The 13,637-nt window shown below is 47.6% G+C and overlaps 1 protein-coding gene across 1 annotated transcript in view; it reads right to left on the bottom strand.

Annotated features, from left to right (window-relative positions):
- Nucleotides 1–13,637, bottom strand: part of FLNC (filamin C) — a 108,638-nt gene that overhangs the window by 18,439 nt on the left and 76,562 nt on the right. Inside the window, 8 exon segments of the mRNA XM_087935400.1 lie at nucleotides 481–603; nucleotides 1,437–1,589; nucleotides 2,772–2,975; nucleotides 4,431–4,592; nucleotides 6,154–6,327; nucleotides 6,691–6,819; nucleotides 7,760–7,900; nucleotides 11,837–11,936. Of these exon segments, the coding sequence (XP_087791526.1) occupies nucleotides 481–603; nucleotides 1,437–1,589; nucleotides 2,772–2,975; nucleotides 4,431–4,592; nucleotides 6,154–6,327; nucleotides 6,691–6,819; nucleotides 7,760–7,900; nucleotides 11,837–11,936 (1,186 nt within the window).

Genomic DNA, 13,637 nt, shown 5'->3' with positions numbered 1-13,637 from the left:
AAGAAGGAGGAAGAAGGAGGAGGGGAGGATGAGAGAGGGAAAGGAGGAGGTAGAAAAAGAGCAAGGAAAAGAGGAGGAAGGGGGAGGAGGAAGAAGGAAAGAGGAGGAAGAGGAAGGAGGGGGAGGAGAACGGAGAAAGGAAGAGGAGGCAGAAGCAATGAGGAGGAAGAGGAAGGAGGAAGTGGAGGAGGAAGGAGAAAAGGAAGAGGAGGAAAAAGGAGGAGGAAGAGGTGGAAGAAGGAAAAAGGGAAGAAGTGGAGGAAGTGGAGGAGGAAGAGGAAGGAGGAGGAGGAGGAGGATGAAGCCAGTTAGAAAATGGGACATAGAGATGGGGGCTGCACATAACTTTTGAGTGGGCCACCTTGGACCGCCCGGCCTGTAAAGGATTTCCTCCAGGCTGGAGAACCCCAATATCCAGCCAGCCTCTCTTGACTTAAGGGCAACCTCTGGAGCCCCCTCCATTTCCAGTAGTCCCCTTACCTGGGATCTTGAGGTTCAGGTCGCAGGTGCTGCCCACAGTGGCGATAGAAGGCGCCTGGCGCCGGCGCGTGATGCTCTCTTTCATCCGTCCCTCTCCAGTCACCTTCACAGTGAAGGGGCTTCCTGAAAGGGTCAGCGAGGCTAGTGGTTATCTCAACAGCCTGGCACATCCATCCCAGCTGGCCCCTGCAGGACATCTGCAGCCTGGGGGGTTCTGGAAGTCCACACCTCTTCCCCAGGTGGGAGAAACACCAGCCTAATTCTCACCCAGCACTCAACTTGAGAGCTAGAAACTTGAAATTCGCCCACAGGTTGGAGGAGAAAGCCTGCTGTGGTTCGCCGGCAGCCTGTGCAGATGGCGCCGGAATCGGACAGTGGGGAAGAACGAGGACCAGTCCGGGAGTCTCGGACGGGAGGACTCGGACGAGGGTCCGGTGTCCAATATACAGATGGGGCCGGGACTATCTGGGAGTTGGGTGCTGATTCTGAAGCTTCCAGAATCTGACAGCAGTGAGGAAGAGGAATAAAGGGAGCCTGTTCCCAGTGTGCGTGTGCACAGAGCTGCCTGAATGAAAGAGCAACTAAGACAAAAAGGGCAATTCGGTAATAAGGCTCGGAGGTGATTTCCCCCTCCCATAAGGTATAAAGAACAGGCAAAGGTGAAGAAACCTTTGCAGGAAGCAAAGTCATTCACTCTGTTCGAATTAAACCTTGAAGCTCTGTGTGGAAATTGTACTTCGGTTGGGTTTTTTTTTTTAAAGTTAATTTAACATTTCAGTTGTTGGCAGCAATTCAAAGGAGAGAAAGGTGGGTGCTTATCTCGAGGGATTGTTTGGGACTCATTATGGGCTGGGAATGAACGTAATTCCCAGTGTTGAACTGAAACAAGAGTTGTTTGAACTAAGCGCGTGCTTAATTACGGTCTCAGGAAGTCAGGGACAGACGAAGAGATATACCTGGCACGTGTTTATCGGCAAATTTAATGTTGATGATGTAATTTCCGGGCTCGGTCGGCGAGTAGGTGACTTTGCAGGTGCCATCTTCCATGTCTTCACAATTGATGTCCACTTTGCTGGGACCTTCGATGGAGAGGCCGAGACCCCCGTAGCCTGGAACCAAGAAATCGGTTTATTCTCCTGGCAAGCTTTGAATATCAGCTGTGGCAGAATTTGGGGTGGGAGTGAAACGAGGAATCTGCCTAACATCCCTACGTAGTCACAAGCAAATTAAGTCCTACTTCCCTTGAATTCCATGGAGCCTTAACTAACTCCTAGCAGGTACCGACTGTTGGTTGAGAAGAACAAAATACAGATAGTCCTCGGTTTACAACAATTCATTTAGTGACCATTTGAAGTTACAAAGGCACTAAAAAAAAGTGACACAACTATTTTCAACACTTGCAACCACTGCGGCATCCCCGTGGTTGATCCAAATTCGGACCCTTGGTAACTGACTCATCTTTACAACAAGTTGCCACGTCCCCGGAATTCATGTGATCCTCTTTTGAATCCTTCTGACTAGCAAAATCCATTGGAGGAAGCTGGATTCACTTAATGGCTGTCTTACTAACTCTGCCACTGCAGTGATTCGCTTAACTTCGGTGACAAGAAATTTGTAACACGGGGCAAAATTCAGTGGTCTCGCTGAGAAAGTTTGGGTCCATTTTCCTAGCTTTGAAGGACCAGTTGTTGCTGCCAAGTTATATAGTCGGTGAAAGATGTTTGGCAGTCCTACAATACCTGTGTTTCCCTGAAAATAAGGCCCTGTCTAATGGTGAGGTTTTTTTGCCACCACAAAAGGCACCAGGTCTTACTTTCGGGGGAAGTCCTCCACTGACTAACCTCACTTGCATGTGTCGCCCCCGGCCTCCTTTTCGCAGTCAGAGGCCTTCAGGAACTACTACTTCTGCGGCCGGCAAGGCTTTCCTGAAGGCCTCTGCAGCCTTCAGGATCGATCCAGAGCTTTGTTCTCAGCTCCAGAGGCCTTCAGGGAAGCCTGTCCAGCCTTGCCAGCTGCAGAAGAAATGGGCCGGCCAGGCAGGTGTTGGGGTGTGCGAGGCCTGGCTACACCTGTCCAAAGGTAAGCAGTAGGGCAGCTCCACCCCCCCAATCCCCCACCCTACCTTAATTTTTACCCATCCACTCTGGAGTGGGCAGGATTTTAATTAGGGCTTATTTGGGGGGTAGGGCTTATATGGGGCGCACATGTAAAAATCAAGCTAGGGCTTACTTTCAGGGTAGGTCGTATTTTCGGGGAAACAGGGTATTTTGTCACAACCTCCCTTTCCTCACCTGCAGTCCGGGTGTCGACGATGAATTCGGACATCTCGAAGGTGCGTCCTTCCATCAGCCCCTTACCGGACACTTTCACCTTGCTGGCGTCACCAATTTCCGACTGTCCCACCATGATCTTAAAGGGGCTGTTGGTGACGTGTTTGCCACTTTTCTTGACGCTTACCGTGTGTTCCCCAACCTCCTTGGGGGTGAAGGAGATCCCTGGGGGTGAAGGAGACAGAGGGGGGGAAAATGAAGGTGGGGCAGGATGATGTGAAGGGGGCCTGGGGGTCAGCTGGCAGCCCCCCGGATAGGTTTCACCAAAGCCAGGAGCTCTTTCATCAAACCACACAGACTGCCAGGGAAGGGAACTCCCAGAGAATTCTGGGAAATGAGGCACGCACAAATTCCCACCACGGAAGAACAGAGTGTGAAAGTGCTGCAAGAGGAGGTGACAAAATTAATTGTCCTAAGGAAAGAGGAGAATTTATCTCGCTTTCTCTCTTTGGGGTGGAACATCTAGAAACAGGGGTGTCGAAGTGGTGGCCTGCGGGCTGGGTGCATCATGCGCAAATCGTGTCCACCACCCCAGCTCTGCCAAGGGAAAAAAAAAATCACGATACATCGTGTGATGATGTGACACAGCGAGTTTAACCTCCGTGCTCTAGAACACGGAACTCACCGTTCCAAAGAGATGATCTAAAAGCGAAAAAGCGGGAACAAAAAACTCCTCGCCAGCAAACAAGGCCCAGGTGAGCCGAGGGTAACACCAAGATTAATGTTAACAAGGTTAACATGTTAACAAGGTTAACAATCAAGCAGTCAGCAATACCTCGGTCAAGGAACTACCAACCCAGAGAATTAATCAAACAGTAAAATTATCAAAGAGCTATCAAGAACGCTCCCACCAACATTACTAGGACAAGCCACTCCCTTCTTGCACTGATAATGTCACCTAGTTGGGTCATGAAACGTCTGCAAGAAAACAATCAAGCTCAGAGAGCACCCAGGACCCCACTGTCCTCCTCCTCCTCCCCTTTCTGTTCCTCTCCTTTTCCTCCTTTTTCTCCTTCCCCTCCTCCTCCTCCTCTTCTCCACAAACCCCACTTCCTTCTAGCATGGATGATGTTACCTAGTTCGGTTATGAAATGTCCATAAGAAAATCACCAACCTCGGAGAGCACCAAGGACCCCACAGTCCTCCTCCTCTCCTCTCCTCCTCCTCAGGTCTTTCTGCTCCTCTCCTTTTCCTTCTCTTTCTCCTTCCCCTCATCCTTCCCCTCCCCCTCCTCTCCTCCTCCCCTTCCTGCTCCTCTCCTTTTCCATCTCTTTCTCCTTCTCCTCCACTCCGCAAACCCTACTCCCTCTAGCATTGACGACGTTCCCTAGTGTGGCAATGAAAGGTCTGCAAGAAAACTACCCAGTTCAGAGACCACCAAGCTCCCCAACACTTCAACTCGGAGGTACCATTATTCTCCCCTATGACTACTCTCTTTTTAGGTAGACTTGATCTGACTGCAAAACTCCAAACGTCCACTAGGAGCAGCAAAGAGCCGGTGGTTGCTTCTTTTCCTGTCTCTCCGATGCTCTTCCGGCTGCCTTCCCGATTTTCACAGCTTGCAAAACCCTCAGTCCTCTGCAACTTCAGTCGTGTGTCCGTGTGGAAAAAAGGACTCACCAATATGGCGGTTGGGCAGGCGCTTAAGCAAACAGGGCTCTTCGTTCCCAGATGGGGCCCGGATGCTGGCGGTCAGGAGGCTCAGGTCGCTCTCAGTGATCTTCAGTGACACGTCGGTGGAAGTGCCCACGTTCAGCTGGGAGGTGCGCATGGAATCGTCCCCTGGGCCAGGAAGAATGGCGAGAGAGAAGCCGTCAGGGTTAGGGTTCAAGACTTCTCTAAAGTATTGGAAGGACTGCCTTTTCCGGGTCAGAATCCCAGAGTTGGAAAGAGCTTTACAGATTAACAGAGTTGGAAGGGACCTTAGAGGTCATCTAGTCCAACCATCCCCCCACCCAAGGAGGAAACCCTACGCCATTCCTGACAAATGGCTGTCCGGTTTCTTCTTAAAAGCTTAGAATGGAATGGAATGGAATGGAATAGAATAGAATAAGAAAGAACAGGATAGAATAGAATGGAATGGAATGGAATGGAATGGAATGGAATGGAATGGAATAGAATAGAATAGAATAGAATAGAATAGAATAGAATAGAATAGAATAGAATAGAATAGAATAGAATAGAATAGAGAATAGAGAATAGAATATAGAATATAGAATATAGAATGGAATGGAATAGAATAGAATAGAATAGAATAGAATAGAGAATAGAATAGAATAGAATATAGAATATAGAATATAGAATATAGAATATAGAATGGAATGGAATGGAATGGAATGGAATAGAATAGAATAGAATAGAATAGAATAGAATTCCTTATTGGCCAAGTGTGATTGGACACACAGGTAAAGGTAAAAGTTCCCCTAGCACATCCGTGCTAATCGTTTCCACCTCTAGGGGGTGCTGCTCATCTCTGTTACAAAGCCGAAGAGCCAGCGCTGTCCAAAGACGTCTCCATGGTCATGTGGCCGGCAGGACTAAATGCCTTCAAAGGCGCAGAGAACGCTGTTCCCTTCCCACCCAAGGGGGTCCCTATTTTCCTACTTGAATTTTTTACATGCTTTCGAACTGCTAGGTTGGCAGAAGCTGGGACGAGTAACGGGAGCTCACTCTGTGACGCGGCGCTAGGGATTCAAACCGCCGAACTGCTGACCTCTCTGATCGACAAGCTCAGCGTCTTAGCCCCTGAGCCACCGCGTCCCTAAGGTTCTAGTCTAAACAGACCCAAACCCTGCAACCATTCTTCATGTTTTATGAAATAAAGTAAAGTAAAAAGTGAAGTAAAAGAAAAATAATAAAAGAAAATAAAAGAAAAAATAATAAAAGAAAAAATAATAAAAGAAAATAAAAAATAATAAAATAAAATAAAAAATAATAAAAGAAAATAAAAATTATAATAAAAGAAAATAATAATAGATAAATGAATAAAATAAAAATAAAATAAATGAATAAATTAAAATAATAATAAAGTAAAATAATAATAAAGTAAAATAAAAATAAAATAAAATAAATAAAACAAAATAAAATAATAATAAAATAAAATAAAATAAAATAATAAAGTAAAATAAAATAATAATAAATAAAATAATAATAAAGTAAAATAAAGTAAAATAAAATAAAATAAATAAAATAAAAAGATAAAATAAAATAAAATAATAAAGTAAAGTAAAGTAAAGTAAAGTAAAGTAAAGTAAAGTAAAGTAAAGTAAAGTAAAGTAAAGTAAAATAAAATAAAGTAAAATAAAAGCAGTTGAGGTTGGCGTAGAGAGAGCAGAAGGGCTACCTGTGATCTTTGCAGTGAAGGGGCTGCCAGGAATGTGCTTGTCGTCGAAGCGGACAATAATGTTGTAGTCGCCGGGAGCCGTGGGGAGGTAGGAGACAGTGCAGGTGCCATCTTTATTGTCCTTGCAGGTGATTTCGGCTTTGGACGGGCCCTCCACAGCCAGGGACAGGCCTCCTGTGGGTTAGGGTTAGGGCAAGATTATCACTGGAGAGCACGATTGATGACTCTGGGCTATGGATGTGTCCCAGTGGAGAATATACACCCAGGGGGTGGGGGGAAGACCAGGGTCAAGGGGGAAATGAGTGATGTGCCTTAGTGTCGGCTGCACCCAGGTAACGCCGACATGGTCACTCCTAATAAATCTTTTTTTTTTTTACTCTGAGAGATGCGGCTAGAGACTTATGATTTGAATGGGGGTGGATTTGTTGGAACCCTGACGGCCGCCTCTTGGGCAGACATCATGACTCTCTGACCACGTTTTCCACACGTGGTCCATGGGACTGACCACGTTTTCCACACGTGGTCCAGGGGACTCACCTTCGCCGGCGTCCTTGGTGACAATGGTGAAGGTCGCAGGTTTGTTGACCATGCCATGGCTCAACCCTGGTCCGTAGGCACTAACGTGGCGGGCGTTGATAGCATCCACGTAAAATTGGAGGGGGCTCCCTGGTTGGCGGGGTGGAAAAAAGAAACATCCCATAATCCTGGGCAGCCTGCTGTTTCCAGACAGGGGGCAAGGAAGAACTCTGGGAAATAAGCTAATCTATCTGAAAGTCCTAGAGTTGGAAGGGGGCTTAGAGATCATCTTCTCTAGCCTCCCCACCCCCACCTGCCCGATCAGGTGTGGCAGCTCCGGCAAACAGACATCCAAATTTCCACTTAATGACGACCTGGTTCCAGAGAGATCTATTTTGTTTAGCAAACTATGGTTTAATTAAATGGGTTTAGCGTAACGTGTGCACCCAAACGTAATGTTTTCGTTCTTTCCTGATGTCGATCCCTTTAAGATGGGTGGACTTCAATTCCCAGAATTCCCCAGCCAGCTCAATAAATTTAAGATGGGTGGACTTCAACTCCCAGAATTCCCCAGCCAGTTCAGTAAATTTAAGATGGGTGGACTTCAACTCCCAGAATTCCCCAGCCTACTCAATAAATTTAAGATGGGTGGACTTCAACTCCCAGAATTCCCCAGCCAGCTCAATAAATTTAAGATGGGTGGACTTCAACTCCCAGAATTCCTCAGCCAGCTCAATAAATTTAAGATGGGTGGACTTCAACTCCCAGAATTCCCCAGCCAGCTCAATAAATTTAAGATGGGTGGACTTCAACTCCCAGAAATCCCCAGCCAGCTCAATAAATTTAAGATGGGTGGACTTCAATTCCCAGAATTCCCCAGCCAGCTCAATAAATTTAAGATGGGTGGACTTCAACTCCCAGAATTCCCCAGCCAGCTCAATAAATTTAAGATGGGTGGACTTCAACTCCCAGAATTCCCCAGCCAGCTCAATAAATTTAAGATGGGTGGACTTCAATTCCCAGAATTCCCCAGTCAGCCACTTCCTCTCCCCAGGAATCAGTCTTACCCCATTCGCTCTCTCTTTCTCACCTGGAATGTGGTTGCCATCATATTTGATGTCCATCTCATGCAGCCCCTTCTCTGTGGGGGCATATTTCACCGTCACTGTCCCATTCTTGTTGTCGGTGATGTGTGGACACGCCGTCTTGCCTGAAGGCATCCTGACCTCGCCTGCACAGCAGGAAGAAAACAGGCTGGTGAGACCCCAAACCATGATGACTTCCACCCCTAAGAACGGGACTAGTCAGGTGTGGGAAATCTACCAAAACTACAACTCCCAGCAGCCCAACTTAGCCAACGTGATGGATCCTGGGAGTTATAGTTCAATAACATTTCCCACTTCTGAGCTGAGAATGGGACTAGCCAGGCATGGGAAACCTCCCCAAACTACAATTCCCAGCAGCCCAGCCTGGCCAACAGTGAGGTATGCTGGGAGTTGTATTTAAATAACATTTCCCACTTTGGGGCTGAGAATGGGATTAGCCAGGCATGGGAAAACCTTCTCAAACTATAATTCCCAGCACCTCTGTCTGGACAACAGTGAGGGATACTGGGAGTTGTAGTTCCATAACATTCCCCACTTCTGGGTTGAGAATGGAAGTAGCCAGATATGGGAAACCTTCTCAAACTATAATTCCCAGCACCCCCATCTGGACAACAGTGAGGGATGCTGGGAGTTGTAGTTCCATAACATTCCCCACTTCTGGGTTGAGAATGGAAGTAGCCAGATCTGGGAAACCTCCCCAAACTATAACTCCCAGCACCCCAGTCTGAGGGATGTTGGGAGTTGTAGTTCAGTAACATTTCCCACTTCTGGGCTGACTCCAACCTATCAAGAGTCAAAGCAGGGCTGACGCACAGCAGTTGGGAGCTGCAGGTGAGGGGGAGGAGCTCGATAAGGGTGGGGCTAGAGGTGGGTGGGGCTTGCAAGATTTACCTGGCTGTCTGCTTCTGGCTGCCCCACCGTTTCTCCCCTCCAAGACCCCACGGCCACCAGCTTGTCCTCCACCCCGGTCCTAAAACTCTATTTCCCAGAGATTTTTTTTTTAAAAATCAATGCCTGGAGATGCTACGGTACATTCCAAATGCATCATGGGAAAGAATGGAACAGCGGAATGCAGGTTTCCAACAATGGCACATTGTGCAGTCCTGGAATGTGGTTGCGGAAGGAGTTGGCTGCCCCTTGTAGAAGTTCTATTGAGCTACCCTCGCAAACAACCACAGATCTAGGTTTACCACCTCCTTGTTCTCTCTTTCCATCTCCATTTTGGCTCACCCAATTCAAATCCCTTTCTTTTATTTATTTTTATTTATTCTTTTGTTTGTCAAGCAAGTATTAGATAACAGGTATAGGTATAAACATCATTATGGCTGCGCGAATAAAAAGAAACATTAGGACAGGGATGGTAGGCACATTGGCGCGCTTATGCACGCCCCCTACAGACCTCTTAGGGATGGGGTGAGGTCAACAGTAGACAGTCTGAGATTAAAGTTTTGGAGGTTTTAGGAAGAAACCACAGGTAGAGTATTCCAGGCATTGACCACTCTGTTGTTGAAGTTGTATTTCCTGCAATTTTGGTGTGGTATATCTTGAGTTTGTATCTATTATGTGCTTGTGTGTTGTTCTCATTGACGTTGTTCTCATTGACGTTGAAAGTAGTCATTGATAGGTAGATAATTTTACGTACTATGCTTAGGTCAGACCGAAGGCGGTGTAGTTCTAGGTTGTCTAGGCCTAAAATTTCACGTCTGGTGACATAAGGTATTCTGTTACGAGTAGAAGAGTGGAGGACTCTTCTCATGAAATATCTCTGGACTCTCCCGATTGTGTTAATGTTCGGTCTGCAATGTGGGTTCCGGACTGATGAGCTGTATTTGAGTATTGGTCTAGCAAATGTTTTTTGTATGCTCTAGTTCCGTGATGGCGAACCTATGGCACGCGTGCCACAGGTGGCACGGAGAGCCATTTGTGCCGGCATGCAAGCCACAGGCAAACTTACCTCACTGCGCATGCCTCACAGCTCATTTTTGGCCAGTTTGAGGCCTTTTTCGGCCTCCCAGAGGCTTGAAAAAAACCTCTGCAGGCTTTGCAGGATGAATAAATAGGCCTGTTTTGTCACTTCCTGTAAACACCGGAAGTGATAAAATGGGCCTATTATTCGGCCTGCAAAGCCTGCAGAGGCCAAAAAAGGCCTCAATCTGGCCGAAAATTGGCTGTGAGGCGCAATGCAGGTAAGGGGGCAGTGGGGGAGGGGATTGCGCACACATGCGCAGGGGGCATATGCATTGCCTTCTGGGTGCTGGCACACGAGCGCTTGCACAATTTTTGGCACAGGAGTCCAAAAAGGTGAATCACCACAGCTCTAGTTGGTAGTAGAATATTCATGGAGAAAAAGCTATGCAGGATTAGGTTAACAACTCTTAATGCCTTTTTAGCTAGGTAGTTACAGTGGGCTTAGGTCACTAGATCATCAGAGATGAGTATTCCATTTTCTAGCCTGTCTCTCATTTTTCTCTTGGGATTATTGATTCAATCTCTTCATTTGAATTTCCTTTAATCATTTATTTCATTTTAATCTAACCTCCTAATTATTCAAACAGCCCATCCCTTAGAGAGGGGCTTTGTACCATGTACAAGTAAAATAGGAAAACCTACCAAAAAAAAAGCAGTATATATAAACTTATTTAGATCAGCAAGGTCGAATTTTAAAAATTAATTAAAAATTGTTAGGTTTTGCCCAGCAAAACTGAATTAAAAAATCTGAATTAACCCACTGAAACTCTGAATATGAGGCAACTGATAATTTGCTTTATCATTGATCAAGATGAAAGCTGGGTGATTTTAATCTCCTGCCTTAAACAGAGAGGGCAGAGAGAGAAAAGGAAAGGCCTAACTACTACATAGTCCATGCAAAACCCGTCATCATGTAAGAAACCTCATTTCTTATCCGCTGGTTCATGCAAACCCCACGATTTCCCCAGCACTTGGGAACAATGGGGCTCAGAAGGAAGGAAAAAAAGGAATTTAAGAGCTTGCTAGGGAGGCTGCAATCTTCACATGAGATACTTGCAGAAGAAAGAATTCACATTTGAATATGATTACACCAAGGTTTGCTTAGCTAAGCTTGGCAACTGGCCTGGAGGCTTTATCTCCGCCAATGGCACATTAGGTTACAATGGACCTTCAGCTCAACGGGAATAACAAAAGCTGAGATAGTCAGGGGTGGGATTCAAAAATCCCAGAGAACCGGTTGGTTCTCTGCCGGGTTGCTGGGTGGGTGTGGCCTACTGGAACTTCCGGGAGGGGCTGTTTTTCACCTTTCCCAGAGTCCGGAGGCTTCCCTCAGGCCTCTGGGAGGGTGAAAATGGTCTCCGCTGGGCTCCGGAGGCCCTCGGGAAGCCGGAAACAGGCCCGTTTCCAGACTTCTATTTCCCCCACCCCACCAGAGCTTCCCCATGCATCTTTCCCTGCATCCAAAATGAGCCCCTGGGAGGGGAGGGGTGGGTGGGGCCAGCAGGTCGGTTCAACTACCGGTTCGGTAAACCAGATGTAAATTTAACACCTGGTTCCCCCGAACCAGGCTGAACCGGCTGAATCTCACCCCTGGTTAGGTTACACTTTGTGTAGGCTCTACTACAGGGGTCTCCAACCTTGGGCAAATTTAAGACTTGTGGACTTCAACTCCTAGAGTCCCAAGCTGGCTGAGGAATTCTGGGAGTTGAAGTCTACCAGTCTTAAAGTTGCCAAGGTTGGGGACCCCTGTTCTAATCCTTTCTAATGCTTTCAAAACCATGACACCCCAGTTCCACTGAAACCTTGGCGGGGGGGTGACAAAAGACCAAAAATGTTCCCCTTTCAAGGGTCGAATCGCTCAGGGACACACGCACAGTAAACGAGGTGGCCACAAAGAAGTCACTAAACGAACGGTCGTAACTTCAGGCCTACCTGTAATGCAGAAACTCAGAAGTGAGTCCAAGATGACGTGGCTCAATTCGCCCCACCTCCCCCAAAACTCCAGTCTGTGCTTCCGTGCCGTGGTTCCCCCCACCCTCCCGATCCCCCATTACAATCCAATCCCCAGACAGACAGACGGACAGACAGGCTACCTGTGATAACTCCCTTCTGCACGGCGAAGGGGATGACCAGGTTGAAAGGCCGCAGCATGGCATCCACGCTCTCCGGAGGGGCAACGGGCTCATCCGTGGCCTGGCGTGGATGGGGAAGAGAGGAAACGGGGGGAAGGCAGAAAGAGAGACTTAAGTCCAGATAGAGAATGGGGGGTGAACCGAGAGAGCGAAAGAGCACCCCAAAGGCAAAGAAAGATTTAGAAACCAAAATAGTCTTGGTGTAGTAGCTGGAAGAAACAGGGCTGGAAGAAAGAAGGAGACTAAGAACCAGCCCCCCCCCCCCCCCCAAAAATCCAGAACACCCCGAAAGGGTTTGGGGGACAGCAAAAAATGGCAAAGAAGAGATTCAGGACTGTCCATTGGTTGCCCCTGCCTTGCCAAAACCGCTGGATTTCTCAAATTGCATTGAGCTAGCCACCCTGCAGGTAGTCCTTGACTTACGACACAATCGAGCCCAAACTTTCTGTTGCTAAGCGAGACGGCTGCTAAGTGAGTCTTGACCAAGGGTGGGTTTCTACCAGTTCAGTCCGTTTTAGGCAAACCGGTAGCTCCGAAGATCAGCTGGGAGCGAACTGGTTCTCTCCAATGATCAGCTGTTGGGCTAACAGGCCTACCCCCTGGGGAGGTGCTACAATGGTACAAAAGTGAGAAAAATGGCCCACCGTATCTTTTTTCAGCGCCATTGTAACTTCGGGTACTCAACAAACTGCTGTAAGTCGAGGACTAGCTGTTCAGTTTGTACCACCCCCTGAGCCACAAATGACTCACTTCGCAGCCAGGAGGTTGGGTGAATTTGCTTGGTGCAAACTCCGAAGGGGACTTCACTGATGCTACCTATGCTGTGCAGGATTCTACCGGTGTTTAACTCCTTAAAAACTAGAACTGGATTTCCTACCAACTTTTTTTGAGCCAACCATTCCACACTGGGCTTTGAAGAGGTCGGATCTTCCTCTGCAGATAGAATGCGCCATTTTGTTAGCTGCCTGCCGTACAAGGCAGTATGGCCTGGCTGCGTGGGGTCTCAACAACACCGACATTTTGGGAGGGACCTAACAGAATGACACAATTGGAAGGGACAATTGGAGAGGTCTTCTACTCCAACCCCCTGCTCAATCAGAAGACCCTAAACCATTGCAGACAAGTGGCTGTCCAGTCTCTTCTTAAAAGCCTCCAGTGATGGAGCATTTACAATTTCTGGTGGCCAGCTGTTCCACTGGTTAATTGTCCTCACTGTTAGGAAGTTTCTCTTTATTTCTAGGTTGCTTCTCTCCTTGACGAGTTTCCCATCCTTTGCTTCTTATCCTGCCCTCCAGTGCTTTGGAGAATAAGTTAACCCCCTCTTCTTTGACCCCCCCCCCCCACTCAAATACTGGAAGACTCCTATTATCTCATGCTATCAGGTCTCCGGGAAGGGTGGAAGAGGAAGAAGCAAATAAATGTCTGAGAAAAACCAAGGTTGGAATTGGGCCTTGGCCAGGGGTATCTGCAGGATGTGTCCGGAAAAAGGAGTGCAACTCAAACGCTCTGTGTTGCCCATCAAAATTTGGTAGAGCTTCGGCTGCACATCACGGTCACCTCCTTGGTTTCTTCCACCACATCCTGAGGACCCTCTTGGCATTGGGCATGGGGGCAGCAGGACCCTCCTTTCCGAGACAAAAAGAGAGAGACAGGGAGAGGAGGCAAAGACAAGCGAGGAGACAGTCCTGGTACCCAATGTGGAGGGAAGCCACCAGAGTGGTGCACCGGGAAGGGCTGGTGAAGCTGGTTGGATTCGCAGGGC

Source organism: Pseudonaja textilis, chromosome 5 (assembly GCF_049901715.1).
Source record: "Pseudonaja textilis isolate UNSWEBS1 chromosome 5, rPseTex1.2, whole genome shotgun sequence".
NCBI lineage: Eukaryota > Metazoa > Chordata > Lepidosauria > Squamata > Elapidae > Pseudonaja > Pseudonaja textilis.
The sequence above is the reverse complement of the archived record's forward strand: the minus strand, read 5'-3'. Positions and strand labels throughout refer to the sequence as shown.